At 39.1% G+C, this 23,969-nt stretch overlaps 1 protein-coding gene across 7 annotated transcripts in view; it reads left to right on the forward strand.

Moving 5' to 3' along the window:
- The window catches only part of Tcf12 (transcription factor 12), a 260,476-nt gene that overhangs the window by 227,958 nt on the left and 8,549 nt on the right, over positions 1-23,969 (forward strand). For 3 of the 7 annotated variants that reach the window (XM_041679863.1, XM_041679868.1, XM_041679867.1), the window contains 6 exons: positions 5,447-5,520; positions 6,444-6,515; positions 7,249-7,455; positions 18,046-18,160; positions 18,710-18,872; positions 21,137-21,369. In XM_041679863.1, the coding sequence (XP_041535797.1) occupies positions 5,447-5,520; positions 6,444-6,515; positions 7,249-7,455; positions 18,046-18,160; positions 18,710-18,872; positions 21,137-21,369 (864 nt within the window). The remainder of the gene's footprint in view (positions 1-5,446; positions 5,521-6,443; positions 6,516-7,248; positions 7,456-18,045; positions 18,161-18,709; positions 18,873-21,136; positions 21,370-23,969) is intronic. The other 4 variants (XM_041679864.1, XM_041679865.1, XM_041679866.1 and 1 more) reach the window with 4 other exon arrangements.

Genomic DNA, 23,969 nt, shown 5'->3' on the forward strand with positions numbered 1-23,969 from the left:
TCCTGTCTAGCCACACTTAGACAGTGTGGTAGTTTTCACTAAGCATTGTTGTGTTGTGCAGGGTTTCACGAAGTCAGGGTTCTTGTCTGTCACCTGTGCTTTGTTAGTCCTGTGTCTCTACTCAGCCACATTCCAAGATGGACATGTTGAGCTGCAGCAGCTGCTCTTCACTAGTAGCCGGCTAGGCCACTTTTTCAGAGATCATGGCTTCAGCTGTCTAGTAAATGTGAAGCAGCTGTTGCCCACATAAGCAAGATGATGAAAGACCCATTGACTTAGAGTTGTTTAACAGTTAAAATTACAGGGAGAATGATGTAACTTATCCTTGCTCATTATCTTGGCACTATTTTACCAAAATCTTTGGCATAATTTTTGCCACAGCCTGTTTTTGCTCTTTGTCATTGGATGTGTCCATGTCTGCTTTCACTGCGCTTACTAATCATGTGAGAGGACCCTGGTGCTCAGCGCCTAGGAAGACATGAGTGAAATCTAGACTGGTACAAGTCAACTCTGAAGTCTCCTGCATTGTTAAGTGAGGTTTGACTAGTCTTTTCCCTATAACTCAGATAGCTGATCAAAACGTAGGCTACTGATTATTTATGTTTAGTGGGCCTGCCTTGAATTCAGTAGTCCTCATTTCCACATAATGCTACTGAAACACCAAGTAAAGTGTATTTATTTATTTATTTATTTATTTATTTATTTATTTATTTATTTATTTTGGTTTTTCGAGACAGGGTTTCTCTGTGGTTTTGGAGCCTGTCCTGGAACTAGCTCTTGTAGACCAGGCTGGTCTCGAACTCACAGAGATCCGCCTGCCTCTGCCTCCCGAGTGCTGGGATTAAAGGCGTGCGCCACCACCGCCCGGCGTAAAGTGTATTTAGAAACGCACATTTCTCCTGTCTTTGTTGTCTCTACCTCCCTTGCATATATGAATACCCACACTATGACAGAACAGAGACGGGGAGGAGAGAAGGAAAAGCACTGTGTGAAAGAACTACTGTTTGTACAGATTGCTTTGTACCGTATATGACCTTGTTCTGTTATCTGGAATAAGTGGGTCATGCATAGTTAGCCATGTTCCTCATGCCTGACCATTGGTCTGACTCAGCACAGGATAAACACACAGGCAACAGATCCTCACAGGCAGCTTCATGACTGTCATTCTTGGATAAATCCATCTCATCTTCCTCCAGAACTTTGCAAACCAGTAGCATTTTTATCTCAAGCACTTGTGAAGACACTTCTAAGGTATTCTAAGGTATTGAAGCTTAGGATGAAAGGAAAAGGAACTCTGGTCCCTCCTAGCTTGAACATTAAAGAACCATTTGTTCTTAGAGTATTGGGGGTGGGGGCATGGAGACAGAGTGCTACTATATGTGTAGCTGTGGCTGGTCTGGAACTTGGCTGTGTTGACCAAGATGGCCTTGAACTCAGAGATCTGTCTGCCTCTCCCTCCCAAGTGCTGGGATTAAAGGTGTGTGAGCATTTGTTCTTAAGTAACAAGAGGCCCAATGCAAGCTAACTGTAAATCTGCATGTCAGAATCCCTGTTCTACCTCCTAGCAGTTCTTTGCAACTATTTGAGACACTACAAACAGTATCCAGTAGAAGAAAAAAGGATCTTTTTTTTTTCCCATGTCTCTTTAAAAATCTTTCCTAGAAATCTCCCTTACAGAATTATCCTCATTTTTCATTGACCAGCACTAGGCCTACCTCAGTTACCTGCATCTGAAGTGGACCTGCCATGTTTAGTTTAGTTATTGGGATCTAGCTAAAGTTGGTATAGAATATAGTCTCTCATGGTGAAAGAGAAATGGCTATGCCTACTATAGTTTAGAAAGTGACACACATTTGTGTTAGATGTTAGAATATGTCCAATATGGAAGCCGGCAAGCTAACCATTCCTTGACTTTCTTTCTTTCTTTTTTGTTTCTTCTCTTTTTTTTTTTGTTTTGTTTTGTTTTGTCTTTCAAGACGGGATCTCTATGTAGCTTTGGAGCCTGTCCTGGAACTCACTCTGTAGAACAGACTAGCCTCGAACTCACAAAGATCTGCCTGTCTCTGCCTCCCAAGTACTGAGATTAAAGGCATGTACCACCACCCCCTGGCCATTCCTTGACTTTCTTTACCTTCATTTGGGATATAGATGAAGAAAGTCTGTAATATTAGGGCCTGGTGGCAGCCCTCAGAACCTCCCAGTAAAAATTGAGTTTAGGTTTATGTCAGTTTAATCAAAACATTCATGTATGTCATCTAGGTACATGCCCAGTATTAAATTGCTTGCCTGACTTCATCAAATTTCCAGATGAGTTGAGAAAATAAAACCACAGAATTGACACTGAGTTGTGATCAGGTTAGGGCACAGATTTTATGAAGAGGATTTTAATAGAAGGAGAGCAGCTTTTGTGAGTATAAAGGAAGTGCAGCCCAAGTCTGGACATGAGAAAGTGCCTGCCCTCCTCATCTAGTCATGTGTGGAAAGGGTGACTGGGATATATTTTGGCAAACTGTAAGGATTAGGACTTCAGTGGCGGGCAGGATTCCTGAAGGCTTGAGTTTAGGGTGAGGTTACAAAGAGAAACTACTGGAAGTCTGGAATAAGAAATAACTGGGAACCAAGCATTGTGGTACATACCTTTAATCCCAACCCAGGGGTGAGGGGGACAGAAGACAGACAGATCTCCAGCTTGGTCTGTAAAGCAATTCCCAAGCTGCCCAATGGTACATAGTAAAACTCTGTCCCAGAAACAAGAGAACTAACAAATGAACTAAGGCCTATAAATATTCTTAGCTATACAGGAGGCAGTATCCATTCTCTTAACTTAGGAACCAGTTCTACTGGGGGAAGTACTTGCTAAGCACTGCTCAGAATAAGAGCAAATCAGAAACACTGAATAAATTTAGGTATGACCAAAGTCTTCCCCGAAATAATTCAGCTCTAACCCTATTCACCACCTAGCTTGCTTCCTATAAATATGTTCAATAAATTTTACTAAGTAAATTTGCTAAAATTCTTCTAAACTAAGAGCCACATTTCTAGAGTGGATAGTTAGTTTAAAAAAAAAAAAAAGACCACAGGACAGTTAAAGAAACTGTTTCCCACAAAGTATATGTTCTCCCTGTGGGCATGTCCAGCCCCAAACAACAAGTGATGGGCTGGGAAGGGAGAGCAGTCTATTCTAAGTCGCACCAAGACTTCCAGCCTTTGCACTATTCCTTTTCTCTATTCTCCTGCTTGCAATAGTTGGTAATTACATGCAAGAGGCACCATTATGATTCTAAATTTAACCTGTGTATTTTCTTCTCATGCTAATTTTACGAAGAGATGAAGCTATAGCTCTATCTAGTATCAGATGCATGCTAGCTAGTGTTATGGTCTGTGTCTAGAATCTGATTCCCACCCCACTCAGGTCTCATCCATAGCTAATAAGACACCAGTACTCCAAGACTGCCAAGATTTTGGTATATTTACTGTTTGTTTTTTTTTTATTTATTACATTAGAATCTATGCACAGAAGGGAATGGTATTAGTGTTCCATTACCAGAAATATATTTATTTAGCTTGGTGGCATGCTTTCATCTCTCTTAAGATAATTTTTATAAGGCAGATTAAAATAAAACTGGGGTTTTTTTGGTTTGTTTGTTTGTTTTGCTTGTTTTATTTTTGTGTGTACCACATGCTAGGGATCAAACCTAGGGACTTAACACATTCTAAGCAAATATTGTACCACTGAGCTACACTCCCAGCCTCCACTAAATGCTTGTACTCTGAACTTTACCAGATGATGGTGCTAACTTCTGAGCTAGCGCTGTCTTGTGTAACTGTCCATCCACCCCTTTGTGACCAACAACATAAAATATTAGGTGACTATTACAGTCATAGCACCCTTGTCCGTGAAATGTAGCTCAGAATTTAATTTGTGTGACGTTCATAGAGATATCTATCACTGATTTAACCCTTCTAATATTCTGCTTTAACCTTGTGTTGTAACAGTGGGTAGACCAATCAATAATAAAACAACAAAGTAAGTTTAACTATGTGTCTTTTTAAAAATTAATTTTTATTATTGTTTTTTACATCCCGATCACAGTTTTCCCAACCTCCACTCCTAGCCTTTTCCCCATCTTTTTTTTTAATATATGGTTAAATGGGTGGTATTTTAGATCTTTGTGTGGTTTCTTTGTATGTGTGTGGTGGGAGGGGAACACCTTCCATAATTTATACATCTGGAAGTCAAGACACCTAGCAAGAGTCAGTTCTCTTCTTCTGTTATGTGGGTTCCAGGTATAAAACCCAGTTGTGAGGCTTGACAACAAGCATCTTAACCCATTGAGTAAAGATGACCCATTGCATGGTTTCTTTATATTACTATCCAAAAAACTATAAATATAAGGCTGGGGAGTATAGCTTAATGAGTTGTAGAACATTTATCTAACGTGTATGAGGCCCTGGGTTCAGTCCCCAACATACATGCACAGTCTTCTGTGTGCAGATTTCCCATGTGAGTGGTGCAGTGCATCCTTCTGCACCCTCAACACTAAGCTCATGGGGAACCACAGAAACTGCCTACTTTGCAAAGCATTTGTGTGCCTCCTGACTGTCCTGTCTTCAGACATTTCAGAACGCCTGTCACAGCCTGATCACACAGGGGTTTGGAGGAAGATTGGACCAAAATGGTTGAAATGATTCCCCCCACACACACACTGGTTTGTTTTTCAAGATAGGATTTCTCAGGGTTGTTCTAGCTGTCCTGGAACTAGCTCTTTAAACCAGGTTGGCCTCGAACTCACAGAGATCTACCTGCCTCTGCCTCCCGAGTGCTGGATTTAAAGGTTTGCACTACCACCCTAGCTTGCTGAATTGATTTTTTTGTTTGAATAATTTGGAGTCTTTAGCTTGTGATCAACTCCCCACCTAAACATTTTTTTTTAACTGTTACATTTTAGCCTTTGAAGCAGCTTCATCCGTGCATGGCTGGGGTACTGTCAGAAGATGCACGTGAATGTGTGTACACTGTTTAAATTGAGAAATACGCGTTAAACTATAAATTGAAAATTGCTAGTGATGAGATATGGTAATTAAGAAAATTATGGTACAGAGAAACAGATAAGTATTAATGTTATCATTAATAGCATTATCAAACAGTGTAAAGCCATTGTGGGGAAGCAAACATCTTTAAAAGATAAATATTTTCAAAGATGCACATGTGTATAGACAAAGTCTAAAGAATATACAAACATAATCCTAGCTAGCTGTGTTTTACAGGAATTAATAATGAAAAAGTTTTTCAATGTTTTGTGCTTGTAAGTTGCTAATATTATGCTGAATGATAAACAAGTTTTCCATTATTTGTTTATTATTACTGAATATCTTTATCTTTTCTTTAACATTACTGAGACACTGAGTTCATCCATACATGTGAATGCTTTTTTCGGTTTAACAGGTACTAGTCAGTGGCCCAGAGCTGGAGGGCAAGCTCCTTCATCCCCAAGCTATGAAAACTCACTTCACTCCCTGGTAAGAGCCTTCTGCTGTCTTTACAGGTGTTAATAGAACTTTGCTTTATGGTTCAGAGGGGTTTTTTGTTATTAGTGATTTTGCTTTTTTTTTTTCCCCTAAAATCTTATGTAACAGTGAAGAAATGGTAGGATAGTGTTACACATTCTTTGCTAACAGATGACCTGATTTAGTAGACAATATGACACTTTAGGTGTCTTTATTGTCATCTGTTTTATATAGACATAGGGAATTAAAAGAATACTGAAGGATTTTTGTTTTTTTGAAAAATATAAGACTTAATTTTTCTATACTGTCAATATGAAATTTATTTTTAAAAGGACAAGAAATCAAATCCATTGATTCAAAATCATGTGTTGTTATATTTATATTAGACTTTTACATATGTCAGTTTTTTATTATAAAAGCATTTCTGATGTCTTCTTGTAATAAAGTACATACCACACAAGCAAAACATTGCTTGCCAGACAAATAGGACTAGTACTCCAAGGTGAAGAATTTGTGGTAGAATGTTCTCTACTGTTATGTTTGTGTGCTTATTTGTGACCCAGAATCACAAAGTGTAATAAAAATAAATGAGCGTGATCCTGGTGATATGCTAAGTCATGTAATCATTCAGTAATTCTAGGTTGCAATCAGAAGCCCTCTTTTTCTGTGCCTAACAAAATATTTCAAGTTGGAGGAAAGTTGTCTTCTCACATATTTTGCAAGCAAACTCAAGCAGTGTGTGCTTAGTTACATGCTAACCTTGTGAGTCCCTGTTAAAGTCCAGCCTTTCGGAGCTTAATACAAGTAGATCTTGCAGATCTCCACATTAACTTTACTAACAGGTTATGCCAACAAGCACATCAGCTATTTCCTCATCTCTTTTGGAGTTAATCTTAACCTGTGCTTTGCCTCCTGTTCTGTCTTGACTTTGCCAGAAAAATCGAGTTGAGCAGCAACTTCACGAGCATTTGCAAGATGCAATGTCCTTCTTAAAGGATGTCTGTGAGGTACTATTTCTTTTAGATGGTGCCTTTTTGTGTGTTTAAATTACTTATACGTCCCTTATCCATTTAAAATTATTAAGCTGTACAGACTTCAGCGTCCTTTAAAAATCAAACAAATGAGCATTAAAGCTCTTGTAGCAGTGATAGAAAGTAGATGTGTCTGTTAAGAATGACTTCTTTTAAGAGCTCTACTGGCATGTGCTTTTGGTTTTCAGAATTGTGTTTGTATATAAGGCATGTGTGACCCATGGGCAGTAGATGTCTTTCCTTCAGTTTTGTTAAAGAGCGTATCTGAATGTGTACACCATTGAAGATAGGTGTGTTCTGCTCACCTAAAACTTAAATGGATTTGAGAGCCTTTCCCTAAATTGACATCTTTCAGAGATCATGTTAAAGTACAGTTTATCCCTTTCCATCAACTGTAATTGAGTATTGGTATAATAGCCTTCATTTATTATAGAAACTAAAAGAAATAACCTCATGATAGATGGGTAAATTCATCTTATAAAGCAGTTGACTTTTGAAAAAAGAAGCAGCACTTTTGAAAATTTAGTCTGAAGATAGCTGCCTGTTTTGTTGTTGATTTGAAGTGCAGGTAGTCGCCTTTAAAGCTAATTGATACTACATTGCATTTGCTGCCTTCTTTATATCCCTGAATAAGAGATGTAGACGCTTAGTAAATTGAGTCGATATCCACAGTAACCACCCTACCCCATGTTGTTTTTGATCCTTACAGCAGTCTCGAATGGAAGATCGTTTAGACAGACTGGATGATGCTATCCATGTGCTGCGGAACCATGCAGTTGGACCTTCTACCAGTCTGCCTACTAGTCACAGTGATATACACAGTTTATTGGGACCATCCCATAATGCACCAATTGGAAACCTGAATTCAAACTATGGAGGATCAAGCCTTGTTACAAACAGTCGATCAGCTTCAATGGTAAATCATGCTCGTCTTATGTGTAATAACCCCTCTTATCCTAATTATTTTTTATGAAATTTTGGAGGAAAGGGTGAATGGAATGTTAAAAGGAACCTTTTAAATTTTCCTTTATTGACTACCATCTGGTCCATCAAATTCTGCTATGGCCACATATAAAAAGAAGAAACTTTACCGGGCAGTGGTGGTGCACGCCTTTAATCCCAGCACTCGGGAGGCAGAGGTAGGCGGATCTCTGTGAGTTCAAGGCCAGCCTGGTCTACAAGAGCTAGCTCTAGGACAGGCTCCAAAGCTACAGAGAAACCCTGTCTCAAAAAAAAAAAAAAAAAGAAGAAGAAGAAGAAGAAGAAACTTTCTACAGAGATCTATTAGCTTCAGCCTGGTCTTTTTTCCAGATCCATAGTCATTGGAATGACAGTGTATGCCTTGGATAGTGAGTAGGAAAGGAAAGGATAAGGATGGATAGCATAGCTTGTAAAGCAAGACTGAGTTATAAAGGCCCTATTCTAGGTGGGACCAATGTCTTAGGCCAGTCATCTCAGCTGTTCCAGAGGCTGTGCCAGGAGTAGAACAACTTCAAAGCCAGCTTAGAGAACTTAATAAGACCCTATTTCAAAGTAGAAAGAAGGCTGGGGCTGTAGCTCAATGGTAGAGCACTTCTGTAGCATGTATAAGGATCTAGATTCAGTCTTCAGTACCACATTTTAGGAAGACATTTTTCTGATTCAGAAAGGTTTTCTAGACTGGAAAAGTTGTCTGTTATGATTCAGAACTTGCCTTCAATAGCAAAAAATTAACAAATGACACTTAATTTTTGCAGGTCTAAATTTAACTTTTTTCCCCAAATCAAAAAAAAAATTTTTGCCAGGCGGTGGTGGTGCATGCTTTAGTCCTAGTACTCAGGAGGCAGAGGTAGACGGATCCCTGTGAATTCGAGACCAGCCTGGTCTACAAAGTGAGTTCCAGAACACCAGAGCTAAACAATGAAACCCTGACTCTAAAAATCAAAAGAAAAAAGAAAAAAAAAATGAGATAAGAGAGCAGCTAGATTGATTGTTAGGTAACAAACAAAGGAAACTATTTTAGATTAATCCCCTCAGAGGATAAAATAATTTAACTAATCTTTTAAAAACATGGTAATTCTTAGCGGGGTGGTGGTGTCATACCTTTAATTCTGGTACTTGGGAGGCAGAGGCAGGTGGAGGTCTGTGAATTTAAGGACAGCCTGGTCTACTAAGCAAGTTCTAGGATAGCCAGAACTGCTACACAGAGATACCCCCATCTCAGGAAAGGAAATACAAACAAACAAAAAAATACTGATTCTTTAGAAAAGAAAAAGAATAGAATTCTTAATTATGTGCATCAAAAAATTCTGTGTTGAATGTCTTGAATTATTTTTCATCCAAATTGTCTTTTAAAGATTCATTTGAACCTGCTGTGTAACTGATACCACGTGTTTTCATGTTTATTGCATGGTTTTTAAAGTTCACTGCATGCTTCAAAATACTTTCCCGTGAAACAGATTTCAAGCTATAAGCCATGTGATCAAGGCTAAAACTCACCTATTGCCATAGCAATTGAGTGCCCCAATGCTGAGGGCCTGATTTCTATAAAGTGGTATTGATTCCAGGTCTCCACACAATGGCCACCTGGTTTCTAATCTCAGTATTTCCACCTTATGTCTTGGCAATTAGGGATGTTTCTATTTACTCCATCTTTTGGTCTTAACTCAGAATCAGTCTCTTTATTGTCCTTCATGACCATAAAATCTAATTGATTGAGAAGAAAATACAGTTTTATATTCTAAAACTACTTTCCATTTTTTTTATTTATTTATTATGTATACAATATTCTGTCTGCGTGTATGCTTGCAGGCCAGAAGAGGGCATCAGACCTCATTACAGATGGTTGTGAGCCACCATGTGGTTGCTGGGAATTGAACTCAGGACCTTTGGAAGAACAGGCAATGCTTTTAACCACTGAGCCATCTCTCCATCCCATAAGTGTTTTTGTTGTTGTTGTTGTTGTTTGTGCGTTTGTTTTTTTCAAGACAGGGTTTCTCTGTAGCTTTGGAGCCTGTCCTGGAACTAGCTCTTGTAGGCCAGGCTGGCCTCGAACTCACAGAGATCCCCTGCCTCTGCCTCCCGAGTGCTGGGATTAATGGCGTGTGCCACCACCGCCCACTACTTTCCATTTTTATCAGAAATGTAAATACTTTTTCTTTAACATTAGGTAATGTTGTGTTTGACCTATAAAAATAGTTGTTTATAGCCAGACAGTGGTGGCACACGCCTTTAATCCCAGGAGGCAGAGGCAGGCGGATCTGTCTGAGGCCCGCTTGGTCTATAAGAGCTAGTTCCAGGACAGGCTGTAAAGCTACAGAGAAACCCTCTGTGTAGCTCTGACTGTCCTGGAACTACTCTGTAGACCAGGCTGTCCTAAAACTCTCAGAGATCTGCCTGACTATCATTCCAAAAAAGAATAAAGTTATTCTATTAGACACAAATATCTTCAGAAACTCGCCAAGAACATTCAAATAGTATTTTTTCAGTGAGTTTATTCTAAAAACATTACTATAGATGAGTATCCAAGCTGTAGGTTTAAATATGATACTAATCTCTTTCCTAGCATTTGGAAAAGATTTGACTTGTGTTTTCTGTGAAGGGAAAGATAGAAGGAACAGCAGCTATCTTCAGCTTTACCTACTGTATGATCTCTGTCACACTACTTGATTCCAGTGAGAATAAGGACCAAGTCTAGAGCATGCTTGATGGGAAAGTACTCTACTACTGAGGCTCCACCCCCATCCCTATTTAATCGAATGTAAAATAAAGCAGCCTTTGACATATGGGGGTGGGAGGATGAACACAGCTAAATTTCAGTGTCATTTATTTACAGAAATAGGTTCCTTTATTTTTTTTTTTTAAAAAAAAAAGGAAAACAAGATTTATCCACAGATCTATTTGGCTAGTTCCTTACTTTGATCATAAATTGGCTTATCAGTATATAAAATGGAGGTTGGCTTGATTTTTTTTTTTTTAATTTTGTTTTGTTCATCTTTGTTGTCCTTTTTCTTGGAGTGTTTTGTTTGTTTGTTTTTTAGGTGGGGTCTCACTATGTGGCCTTGGCTACCCTGAAATTTACTGGTGTAGACTAGACTGGAGCTGGCTTTGAACTCAGAGATTCTGCTTCTGCCTCACAAGTGCTGGAATTAAAGATGTGTGCCACCATGATAAGCTATTTTAATAACTACTTTAGGAGTTTTGTTGAAGTACTTTAAGGCTTTAAGATGAGCCAAGATGCGCTGAGATGGATCAAAAGAAGTTGATGTGAATCTGCATCTCAAAAAGTGGTATCAGTAGCTCCTCTCAGGCCTTCAAAGCAAATAGATGAGTGAACAAGATTACCATTAGTATAAAGTGTGTAGGGGTAGTTTAACCAAGCCATTGTTCTTTATCAAGAAAATAGATGATTGTTAAGAACCTTTCCCTTCTATAAACCCAGGCACGCCTTTAATCCCAGCACTCGGAAGGCAGAGGCAGGCAGATCTCTGTGAGTTCAAGGCCAGCCTTGTCTACAAAGCACTTTACAGGACAGCCAGGACTGTTTCGCAGAGAGACACTATCTCAATCCCCTTTCACCCCATAAAAAGAACCTTTCCTCTTTTTCAGTTCTGAAATGGAACCCATTGCCTTACACACTAGGTGTTCTTCCATCAAGTCACACCCCAAGCCCTCTGGATTTTTTTTTCTTTTTTTTTTTTTTTTTGGATTTTCGAGACAGAGTTTCTCCATAGCTTTTGGTTCCTGTCCTGGAACTAGCTCTTGTAGACCAGGCTGACCTCGAACTCACAGAGATCCGCCTGCCTCTGCCTCCAGAGTGCTGGGATTAAAGGCGTGCGTCACCACCGCCCGGCCTCCTCTGGATTATTTTTAATTACCAGAAAGATTATGCCATTAAATACCTATAGCTTGTAAGAGATCCATTTTACTTTAAATTGTTCCAGAAAAAATATTTATTTTATACCAAGATTGTAAGATCATCATTTGCCAAAATATATGTTAGTGGGACTCAGTATTGTTATTCTTTTCTGCGGGGTTGGAGAGAAAACACGAGATGCACGGCGGTCCCACGTCGGTAAACTTTAATGGGGAGGGGGTGACGACAGGTGAGGGATGGGGGTGAAGAGACAAAAGGGGGCGAGTTATGGCGTTCCCCGTTTTTAAGGGGGGGAGGATCCAGGTGCGTGGGGAAAATGTCCTGCGCATGCGTGGTTTTCCGTCGAACTGGGAATTGTAGTCCAATAGGATGCTGTGTCCTCTACTGCTTCTGGGAATTGTAGTCCAGTGATTCTTCTGCGCATGTGCGTCCTTTTTGTCTCCAAAAGGAACAAGTATCAAGAGACTTTAATTAGCGATTGTTTCAGCTGGGTATGCTTCACCAGCATCAAAGTTTAGAAAGAAAGAAATTTCAGAAATTGCATTAGAAAAGAACTAGGAATGGGGGAATCCCTCTTGTTTAAGTAATTGGGGTAGCTGTCGGATATCCTTTTAATGCTTGCTTTTTGGAATCTTTTTTTTTTATTATTGGTTTTTCGAGACAGGGTTTCTCTCTGTGGCTTTGGAGCCTGCCCTGGAACTAGCTCTGTAGACCAGGCTGGCCTCGAACTCACAGAGATCCACCTGCCTCTGCCTCCCGAGTGCTGGGATTAAAGGCGTGCACCACCATCGCCCGGCTAGAATCTTTTTTTGTGTGTTATTTTTGTTGTTGTTGTGGTTTGGTTTGGTTTTTCGAGACAGGGTTTCTCCGTAGTTTTAGTGCCTGTCTCGGAACTAGCTCTTGTAGACCAGGCTGGCCTTGAACTCACAGAGATCCGCCTGCCTCTGCCTCCCAAGTGCTGGGACTAAAGGCTTGCACCACCACTGCCCAGCTTTAATGCTTACTTTTAATTTTGGATGAAATCATTGTTTTCATTTGCTTAATTTACTACTCCCCGTTTACATATTTTTATTTCTCCACACCTGCATAAATTAATATAAAACGTGTCTCCCAAGCACATTAGTATGTGAGATTGATATTTCATGCTTTTTTAAATATTTATTTTTTATTTATATAGTGTACTGCCTGCATGTATGCTTGCACACCACAAGAGGGCACAATAAATGGTTGTGAGCCACAATGTGGTTGCTGGGAATTGAACTCAGAACCTTTGGAAGAGCAGTCAGTGCTCTTAATCTCTGAGCCATCTCTCCAGCCAGGGATTGATATTTTATTTTAAAATAGTGTCTAGAACTATTGAAATATCAGAATTTGGTTTTAGTTTTTTTTTATTTACTTAATCTAGAAATAAACTACTAGCAAGAATTGAAACAAAAACTTAAAAAAAGATTAACCAAAAAAAATGAATGGAATCATCGATTTCATTTGGGCGTTATACAGATCCTTTAGCAGGGTAAGGTTACTGCTTATAGCTGTGTATATAAATACCTGTGTCCACCAGGTGATGATGGCGCATGCCTTTAATCCCAGTATTTGGGAGGCAGAGGCAGGTGATCTCTGTAAGTTCAATGCCAGCCTAGTCTACAGAGTTCTAGGACAGCTAAGGCTACATAGAGAAACCCTGGTGGTGGTGAGGAAAGGGGCAGAGGCAGGGGGGGGGGATGAAGACAAACATATCTGTTGCCCAAACAGGTAACATCTTGCCAGTGCCTATGCCTTTCACAAAATGTCAGACAATGATTTCAACTGCAGACCATGCCAAGGGAGTTTGAAATTGTTTGTTTACCAGGGAAGCTTGATGCCAATCCTAAAAAAGTTACTGAAATTAGCAAGGTGCTTCCATCAGACGATGCAAGCCTGAAGACTTCGGTTCAATTCTGTGAGCCCACATAGAAATGAAAGGAGAGAAATTATTTCGCAATGTTATCCTCTGACCTCTGCCCGTGTACTGTGTTGTACAGTAATAATAAACATTTTTAAAATTTCTTAAAAGGTCTTGATGGTATGAAATGAAATTCTCTCTATGTATCTCTTACTTTCATTGTTAGAAGATTTATGGAAATCTAATGCAGACTTTTTAAAATTATTTTTTGGTAATGCTTGAGGGTTTTGGTGTTAAAGAAATAGAATAACATTTTATTCAGAGTTTTCTTAGCCTTTTGTTACTTAACTAAAATAAACTTGAAATCTTTGTATGGGACAAATTGGCCACACATGTTTGCACATTCATGTATATATAAATCAAATACAACCTAGACAACAACCTTGGGTATCTTTTATTTAGTTGGTAAGTTGTTTTTGTTTATTTTGTTGTTGTTTTGGTGTTGGTGTTTTTATTGTTTTGGTTTTGGTTGTTTTTGAGACAGGGATTCTCTGCAGCTTTGGAGCCTGACCTGGAACTTGCTCTGTAGACCAGGCTGGTCTCAAACTCAGGGAGATCCATCTATCTTTAAATAGCCTCCCAAATGCTGGGATTAAAGGTGTGTGCCACCATACCTGACTTTCTTAATCAACAACCACCTTTTGTTTGAGACAGGTCTCCCCTTGGCATAGAACTTCACTATATAGGCCAGGCTACCTAGCCAGCAAACTCCAGGGATCCTCCTGTCTATGCCTCCTAGCAGTAGGATTGTATGTATGTCCTGCCACAACCAGCTTCCTATGTGGGTTTTGGGAATCTAACCTCAGGTCCTCAAATTTGCAAGGCCAGAGCAATCTTCCCAGCCCTTCTAACTTTAAATACTCTTACTGTCTTTGGAGGCAGGAGTTAATTCTAGTATGGGTTTCCATACTATAGAAAATTATGTGTCTAGATTTCAACTGAATAAAAGAATTATACTTATTTCTACTGTTTTAATCTATTTTTTCCCTAAATAGAAACTTCTGAATTTTTTTGTTTTCAGTTCAGTGTTTTTAAATTTAAAAATACTTGAAAATAATAGTGTTTATGCACTTAAGGAAATATAAGGATTAAAGAGACATCAAATGGGTTAGGCTAACAATATTTTTAGACAGTGTTTAAAGATCATTTAATTAGTCCATATTAATAATGGTCAAGGGAAAAGCAATAATATTCAGCAAATAGTACAAATGAACAAGTTATTAGAATGGAATCAGAAGACTTCATTCTAAGAAATTTAAAGTCTGTTCTTTAATTCATCAATTAATTAGGTTTAACTTTTTTCTGTTGTGAGTACAGATTAAATGAAAAGAAGTTGCTTGTTGGTAATTCTACAAAGTACACAGATTGTGAAGGTTCGGTGTGTAAAACTAAGTCATTTAGTGAGTTGCACCCTTTATTCTAAAGTGAGGTTCTTCTAAGAATTGCAGTTTAGAGCATAGCAGGGCTAGGGATTTTCCTTCTCTGTTACTCCCCCAATAGTAGCAGCCAGTCAGCTGTATGTTAACGAGATGAACAATTAAAATAGTCCTATCTGTCTGGCCCACAGGCTCTGGGTACAGACAAAGAACTGTTTATACACCTGTTGTTCATGTAGACAGCCATGTCAGTGTGGAGCCACAGATTAAAGGAAAGATATGGGAGCCAGGGTTGGCAAGGGTTAAAGAGAACTATTAAAACTGTGGAAGTCAAATTCTTCAGAAAATATATGAGGGCCATTTGCAAGGGGAATCAAGTTACAAAGAAAAAGTTTCTGCTGACGACATTAACATGGGAAGGTCCAGACTTCAAGATTTGTGCTAGTCTGAGACCATATTTTAAAGGTTTATATTTTTACCACAGATGCCAACTGAAAGGTTTTTGGAGGCCAGTAATGTGAGTTCCTGTAAGAAAATAATCTTGGACTCTTTCGTTGAGGCAAAAATACTTACTAGCGTTTATATTCCAAAATAAGTAAGACACCCTACTTCTCAGTTCCTTAAGGAAAAAGTAATGACCCTTTGCTACAGAGCCTTTTGTAAGGAAGAGGGTCAGTACAGTACTTTTTGTTAGTTAAGGTGCAGAAAGTTTCTTTTCTTTTAATGGTGCTATTGAAGTAAAAGAAAATGGGAATTCAACATTGCATTGTCTCTGCACAGCTCAGCTGTTGCTGCTCATGCTGGATTCCGCTTGTGTAATGCAGAGTGAATATTTGTGTATTTTGAAGTTTATAATGCCATTTCCTTTGGTGTTTTGTTTTTGATAATTCAGACTATTAGATAAAGACAGAATTAGCCTCTCTTACCAAAATCTTGTGAAGTTTTAGTGCACATACTTACAGAAAGTTCAGCTTCTGCTTTATCTCACAGAGATTTCCTGAGCCAAAGTTTCTCTCTGGTATTTCACCTTTAAAATAGGTTCACACTTCAAATTAGCAGCTGTATGTTGTGTCTTTTCATGAAATGGGGTTTATTTTGTGTGTATTCCTGGAGTACATGCATGTGGGGGTGGGGAGTTAACATCTATTGTCTTCCTCCCTGCCTCCCCACCTTATATATTGAGTCAAGGTTTCTCACTTGAACCCAGAGCTTGCCAGTTAAGCTCCTCTAGCTAGCCAGCTTGCTCTGGTGATCTTCTGCCTCTGTCTTCTTTACACTGAGATTGCAAGCTGCTATCACTCTCACCCTGCTCATATGTGGGTACTGGGGATCATATGGGGTCCTCAGGTTTGTGGCTCAGCCCCTAGAATAGGATTTCCAAGTGGCCTTCCTTTCCTCTTAGGCCACTTGGTAGTCAGTTGGAAGAAGGCGCTAGTATGTGTTAAGGACAGACTTGACCAGGATGCCTTATGTCAGAGTCCCATGACACTGCTGAAGGTTTCCTTTTTAGTTTCTTTCTTTACTGACTGTTAGGTTAGGTTCTTCAGGGTTTTTTTGTTTTTGTTTTTTTTTTTGTTGTTGTTTTTTTTTTTTTTTTTTTTTGGTTTTGGGTTTTGTTGGTGGTGGTGGGTTTTTTTTTTTTGAGAATCTAAAGTCAAAATTTTCAATGGTCGGAAGAGGTTGGAAGTCTTCCATCTTTTTTATGGTCCCTCTTTGCTTTAAGGTATGATTCTAATGCATGATGAAATCTACATGGTTTAGGAGGAAAGGTACAGACTTGAATATCCAAAGGGAACAGTGATAGAGTAATCCTCATTGGTGGCTAATTCTCAGATAATTTTGAAAGTAGCTATAGAGCACATTAAAGATGAGAATAAGGATAAATGACTAGTATTTGTTTTAAAAATCTAAACAGCTGATGTATTTTAATTTAATTAAACTCTGCTTTGGGTCCTTTTATTTAGCTCATAAGATATCAAAGGATAAACCCACATAAGGATATTTATACCTCTTAGGATAAAACCCACAGTCATAAAAGAAACAAAGGTACACTAATTACTTGAGGTATTCAATGCTTAATAACTTGTTAAGGCTGAAGGATCTGTTAAAAAACAAATCTCCTGTATTATCCAGGCAGTAAACTATTTAATTAAAGGCTTAATATTCTAGTTGACGAGTCTGCTTCTGTTCTTATAAAAAGCTTTGTTTGTAGCATGTTTCTCTTAAAGTAGTGCAGTATCTAATGGTTGGTGTTAGTGTGCTTTACCTTCTCATTTGGATCAGCTACAGCTTGGGTTAAGTTTGTTTAAAGCTTAAGAATAAATGTGGGGATTTCATTGCCCAGGAATGCAAAGCCTTTAGTTTGCTTTAGGTTTGCATTACAGGTGACAGGGAGGAAAAATAAGCTGCTGTACATGTGGGAAGATACCAGTTAGATGAATAGCATTGGTACCTTCCATGTGGGGCTATTTTACCCACACAGGAGCAGGTATGTAGCATAGGTTTTTGAGTTTATGGGGCTCTCTCATGCTGTCCCTTTTAAATTGCCTTATCTAGCTAGGATGTGGCATTTATTGGCAGCCCTTTTGGCCTTTTTTGGTTTTTCAAGACAGGGTTTCTCTGTAGCTTTGGTGCCTGTCCCGGAACTAGCTCGTGTAGACCAGGCTGGCCACAGAGATCCACCTGCCTCTGCAACCCGAGTGCTGGAATTAAAGGCGTGCGCCACCACCGCCCGGCCCTTTTGGCTTTTACAACTCTCCATGGAATTTTAAATTTTGAAACTTACTATTTTTTTAAGTAACATTTGGATTCAAAAATACTTTACTACTGTCAAGTATTTAAAAATATTCACTAAAATTCAGAAAAAGTAGCATCCAAAAAGAGTTGTTAAATTCAGATGAATAGTACTGTATTCTCTATAAAATCCTCTATGAGACTTATACAAAGCCAAGTAGAGTGGTACATAACTGTAATCCTGGCTATTCAGAAGACTAAGACAGGAGTCTTAGTCTTTAAACTATGGTCCTGGTAATACTGGCTCCAAGTGCCTGTCCTGGAACTAGCTCTTGTAGATCAGGCTGACCTCGAACTCACAGAGATCCGACTGCCTCTGCTTCCTGATTGCTGGGATTGAAGGCATGTGCCACCACCACCCAGCTTCAGTATAGATTTATAAATAAATACAAATATCTAGGTTAGATTAGGACTGCTGTCTTCTTGATCACTTGAATTAAGGAGTTTGGGGTCAGACTTTTAGCTGACCTATCAGAAAAAAATAAAAAATGGCCACTTTGTGACTTCTTTTTGTTGTTTTGTTTTTGTTTTTCACTTTAGGTTGGAACTCATCGGGAAGATTCCGTGAGTCTCAATGGCAATCATTCTGTCCTGTCTAGTACTGTTGCTGCCTCAAACACAGACCTGAACCATAAAACACCAGAAAATTACAGAGGTAACTTTTGTCATTTTTCAAGCAGTACTGTAGAAACCCTTGGTATTCTGTCCATTTGAACCATCGTCTGTGGATCAGACTCTCCCATACTAGTGTTACCCTGTGGATGCAAAGTGTCACTGTCTACTGTTTATCCAGCCATCTTGACTCTGAACCAAGTTAACTTTAAACTATGGTCCTTGTAACACTGGCTCCAAGTGCCTGTCCTGGAACTAGCTCTTGTAGATCAGGCTGACCTCGAACTCACAGAGATCCGACTGCCTCTACCTCCTGAGTGCTGGGATTGAAGGCATGTGCCACCACCACCCAGCTTCAGTATAGATTTATAAATAAATACAAATATCTAGGTTAGATTAGGACTGCTGACTTCTTGACCACTAGTTTCTGACAAGTTGTTCCTGTCTCTAAATTATGTACATTCCTTTACCTCTAGAATGTTTCATACAGCTCAAACCCTAAGTATATTTACCCTCCTGAAAGCTTTGAACCATCTTGATTGGAACATGGGAATTTAGATTTATATTTTATGTTTCCTTTCCATTGTGTTAGGTGGCTTGCAAAATCAGTCTGGAAATGTTGTTCCAACAGAAATCAAGACTGAAAACAAAGAAAAAGATGAGAACCTTCATGAGCCTCCTTCATCAGATGACATGAAGTCAGATGATGAGTCTTCCCAAAAAGACATCAAGGTCTCATCTCGAGGCAGAACAAGGTATGTTAGTGTCCAGCCCTTAAATCTCACATATTTGCCCTAGAGGAACAAAAAAACTTTGGGACAGCAAAGGATGCTATGCATTAGTAACAGCCAACTACTTTCCAGGTGCCAGGCTATGATTTTTTTTTTTTTAATTTGTATTTACCTATTTCATCCTCACATCTCTAAAGAGAAGGTATGTGAATGTCTGGCTGAAGGCATGATTTCACACCCCTTTATGTCTTCATATAGATATAGAAAGGAGCTGCCTCCCTTGTCTCAGTTGCTCATAGTGTGTGTGTGTGTGTGTGTGTGTACACATACATACATACAGTGAGAGAACAGGTTAAACTATTTGTTGTTTGTCAGCCAGTAAGTATTTGATCTACTACAGAACTAAGTATGTGGTAGAATCTAAATGTGGTTCATACAAGCACCAGCCTGTTGCTTATTATGTGGTATTATTGGAAACCACCATATGCTTTGGTTTTGTGTCATCTGTGGCTGGGTTTGCTTTACATTGGCAGATTTGAGTAGTTGCCACAGATACCATTTGGCTCACAAAACAGGAAATATTTATCAAAACAGGAAATATTTATCATTTGTCTCCTCATAGAGAAGGTTTGCTATTCCATGATTTCAGCAGTAATTTGAGAAAAATGTAAAAAAAAAAAAAAAAAGTTCCAGATAGAGTGATAGTCTCAGGAAGAGTTTTAAGTCAGTTAAAATTGACTTGCTTTCAAACGTGAATTTGGACACATTAATACATGAGTTTCAAGTGACTTGTGTCTTCCTTCAGATTTTTTTTTAAGTTTTATATTAAAATTAGGTGATTTAGGTACTGGGGGCTGGAGAGATGGCTCAGTGGTTAAGAGCAGTGACTGTTCTTCCAGAGGACCTGGGTTTAATTCCCTAACTCCAGTTCCAGGGGATCCAACACCTTCTTCACACAGACATCATGCAGGCAAAACACCAATGCATGTAAAATAAATAAATCTTTATTAAAAAAAGAAAAGAAAATATCTCAAAATAATTAAGTGATTTTTATGTGCATGCACATATATGTGGTTTTGTTTTTCAGACATTGTAGCTTAGGTTGGTCTTGAACTCATGATCCTCCTGCTTCAACCTTCCAAGTTACTGAATTACACACATGATTAGCCAAATCCAGCATGACTTAATGTATTTTCAGTGCATCTTATTTTATGAATTGTTTGTCAACAACATATCTATCATATGCGGGTATTGATATTTAATATGTTTTTGTGTGTTACATTATATTACAAGGGAGACTTCAGTGGTGGAACTGAAAAAGCCATGACCATCCCTCTCTTCCATTTAGACAACTAACAAAGAGCTCCTTTGCCTTTGACATTCTCACTGCTTTCAAAGCCTAAATGTTTCTCTTGAGAAAAAATGAATTTTTGCAATCCTGTGGTTTTAATATACATCTTACTCATGTGAAGAATATAAATGAGAAAGTAAATTCAGTCGGAGAATTCTGAGACCACTTCTAGGCATCTTAACTTATAGTTTTATTATTCTGAACACATTTTAAGAGATAATTTATATCCTTTCTTCTCTCCATGTCCATTAGGAATCAATAAACTTTCTACTTTAAAGATCCACTTACACTTTGTGGGTCATGTTGTCCTTGTCACATCTACTCAATTGTTTGTAGCAACAAATAGCCATATATATATTTGTCTTTCCAAAAAAAATTCCAAATTTTTTCGTCATCACATCATCAGCATCAGAACTATGTTTTGAGACCATCTGTACCTTGTCTTCTGTCCCTTGTGTTCCAGGTGATTGCCAGAGTGCTTCTAAGCAGGCATGTTGTGCTAATGCTCAGAGACAGGACCCTCAGCACTCAGTGCAGTTGAATCAGTGGGAACTCCTAAGATGCAGCTTCTGGGTCTGTAGATTGGGTGTAGGCTTGAAAGTCTGTGTTGAGGTGGTCCTGGAAACACTGAGGCTGCTGCTGTGTGGGTCCTATCTGTATAACAAGGTGGTAGAATTTAGTTATGTTTCTTGTTTATGAATAATTTGCTTTCATGGAAAGGCCTTTATGCTGAAATGTATGGTGAAGAATGTATTAAAATCATGATACAACTTTAACTGTTCAGGTACAGTGAAGAGAGGAAAGTCATATAGCTAAATACAGCTGTTGCTCTGGTCTAGTAGGAGTTAAAATTTCCATTTTCACCTTTATACTTTATAATTTGGCACAGTCAGCATTTCTCAGGAAGCTCATAGACACTGTTTCTACTATTATCCAGCAGTACCAATGAAGATGAAGATCTGAATCCCGAACAGAAAATCGAAAGGGAGAAGGAAAGGCGGATGGCTAACAATGCCAGAGAGCGCCTGCGAGTGCGGGATATTAATGAGGCATTCAAGGAGCTTGGCCGAATGTGTCAGCTTCATTTGAAGAGTGAAAAACCTCAGACAAAACTCCTCATTCTTCATCAAGCCGTGGCAGTCATCCTTAGTCTAGAACAGCAAGTCAGAGGTAAGTCAGTCCAGCAGAGACAAACAGGCAAACATTCATTAACTATGCTTTGCTTAGGCAAGTTGTCTGAAAGCTGTCTGTGCCGTCAGGATCCAACTCTCCTCTACTTCTTAGACTCAATATCCATAGGCTGGGAGCTTCCCACAAACCTGTAGGGCTCAATCCTATGAAATGGGGCAGAGAACAAAAAGCATCAGCCTGCTGTTCAGCTCGGAGCCCGTTTCCTCCTGTGGACTCAGTGTCTGTGTTTCACTGTTGAATTTAATTTGTCTCAACCTGCCCTCCTCTCTGCACCATGCTGTATTCCTTCATTAGCACTGGATTTCCTCACATGCTTACCCTGGGGCTTCTACAAATACTGCTGGTTGGTAGTGTGACTAAGCATGGCTCCTCTCTGTCTTTACCACACTGGTGTCCTTTATACCCATGTTAGATCTCAGAGCTGCTTTATTGATCTCTGTTAGAAATGACATAAACTTCTAAGACACACCTATGTCACATATGTGTGGTTTGAAAGCTTCATTTGTTTAGTTTGTATTTGTCATAGCACCTCTCTGTGCTGGGCAGCTATCAAATAGTAGACACTTCTGCCCTTAAGGTTCCACTGTCTAGCTTGTGTTTCAGCAGTCGCCTGTGTAGTCTGTCAGTTGCTAATGTTTTATTTACAACCTTTTTGCAAGGAATTAATAAACGTTACTCTGGACCCCAAGCCTTATACAAGTCTCTTTGCTTGTGAGCAACTCTCTTTCCTACTTGTGTTGAGTTATCTAGATGTTTGTATTGGGTTTAAATAGAGTAGGGTAGGCAAGTGCTTGAAAACTACAACCACGATCCATCAACATCACAAAAGATGACTACACAGAGAATCACTGGAACAAACCCTCATAAAAACCGGTCATCGCTGCAGATTCTTCATTTCTATGTCCCTCCAGTATGTTGTATGTGTAGGAACAGTGTATAGTCACCCTTTTCCTAAAACCAGGAATGTGCTCATCTTGATCAAAACCCTAGAAATGTATGTAGAGGATAAGTGTTCATGAAACCAGATCTTGAAGAATTACAGCCTCCTGTGTAATGTACCAAGATTGACGGTTGCTCGCGTGATAGTAACAGGAACATTGTTCTTTCCTTAGCCATTCTCATGTTCAGTTATTACCACCCACTTATTTCTTGAGCTGTATCTGAATGAACACTTGGCCCCACTCTGAAATCAACAGTGTCTGAGGAAACCACAGATGCATTCTCCCTTTCTTTAACTCTTGATTTCACCAGCAATTTACTGTTAAAGCTGTCTTCTCTGTCTGTGTGATCAGCAAAGCTGCCAGAATTTATTCTTATTTAGCACCTTTTCATTCCCACCATGTATTAGAGCTAAAAAAAAAAAAAAAAGACAGTTTTTTTTTTTAAACTTTCGAGTGGAGATACCTATTCTCAAATCCAAGCCATTAAAATGAGAAATGTTTTATTATTTCAAAAAAGTTAGAAACCCTGCCTTTCACAGGTGGACCTTGTTCATTTGTAACATGCGACTGAACAGAAAAACCAAGTCATAGAGAACATCCAGGCTTGTCCAACTACCTCATAACTGTACTGTTCTGAGTGTAGCTCTGACTTTTTCACATTTTCTGAGCTGTCTATGGAATTCTTTACTGATTAGAGATGAATGAGCTTCAGATACACGGAACTGCAACTCTCCTAGGGATTGCTTTAATCTCAGGAAGGCCTTTTCTTCTATTTTCATACTGTAAGCCTGAAGTCCAGAGCCTTTATCCTACAGCTCCTTTTCAAGACTCCTTGAAAAGCATTCAGATGCCTCTGTCCAGTATCTCATCAGCTCCCAGTGCTGCCTGGTCCGTGGCAGTGTCTTCTAAGCTTGGTGTAGTTGTCATTGCCTGAACTGTAGCTCCAGCAATTGAGACTTGTAATAATGTTCATTTAGGAAGACTTGGTATACTTGTAGTCCTGAGCCCAGCAGTTTACATAAGGCATGCTTTGTTTACTTGGTTTAGTAGGCCTAGTCTGGCACCTTTTGGTTTGCAATGTGCTCCAGACTGCATCTGACAAATCCCAACCTTGAGTCTGTAGTGGTATATTATTTGTATTTTGATAAATAAAATTTTCCTGAAGACCAGAGGCAAGTCTTAAAGCCATTAGAGGTTAGGTAATGGTGGATTTGGGAGACAGAGTCAGATGGATCCCTGTAAATTCAAGGCCATCTTGGGCTACACAAGATCAATGCAGAAACAAATCCAGGTGGTGGTGGCTCACACCTTTAATCCCAGTCCTAGGGAGTCGCACACCTTTAATCCCAGCACTAGAGGGAATATAAAATGGGAGGAGAGAGAGGCTTAGTCTGTTTAGTTTGTGGTCACCCAACCTTGGTAGAGGTAAGACTTCTTATAGTGACTTGGCTGCTTTTTCTGGTTTTCGGGTTGAACCCCAATTTCTCTCTCTGGGTTTTTATTATTCATGTTACAGTAGTCTCCTAAAGCAGACATATTTAGGGTTTGGTTGGTTGGTTTGGTTTTGGGCTACATGGTGAGACTCTGTCTCCCCCCCCCCCCCCAAAATGCCATTTCTGTGAATAATATGCTCATTAC

This window comes from Microtus oregoni, unplaced genomic scaffold (assembly GCF_018167655.1).
Source record: "Microtus oregoni isolate MIOR12 unplaced genomic scaffold, Mior012 000032F_ref0000030, whole genome shotgun sequence".
Classification (NCBI taxonomy): Eukaryota; Metazoa; Chordata; class Mammalia; order Rodentia; family Cricetidae; genus Microtus; species Microtus oregoni.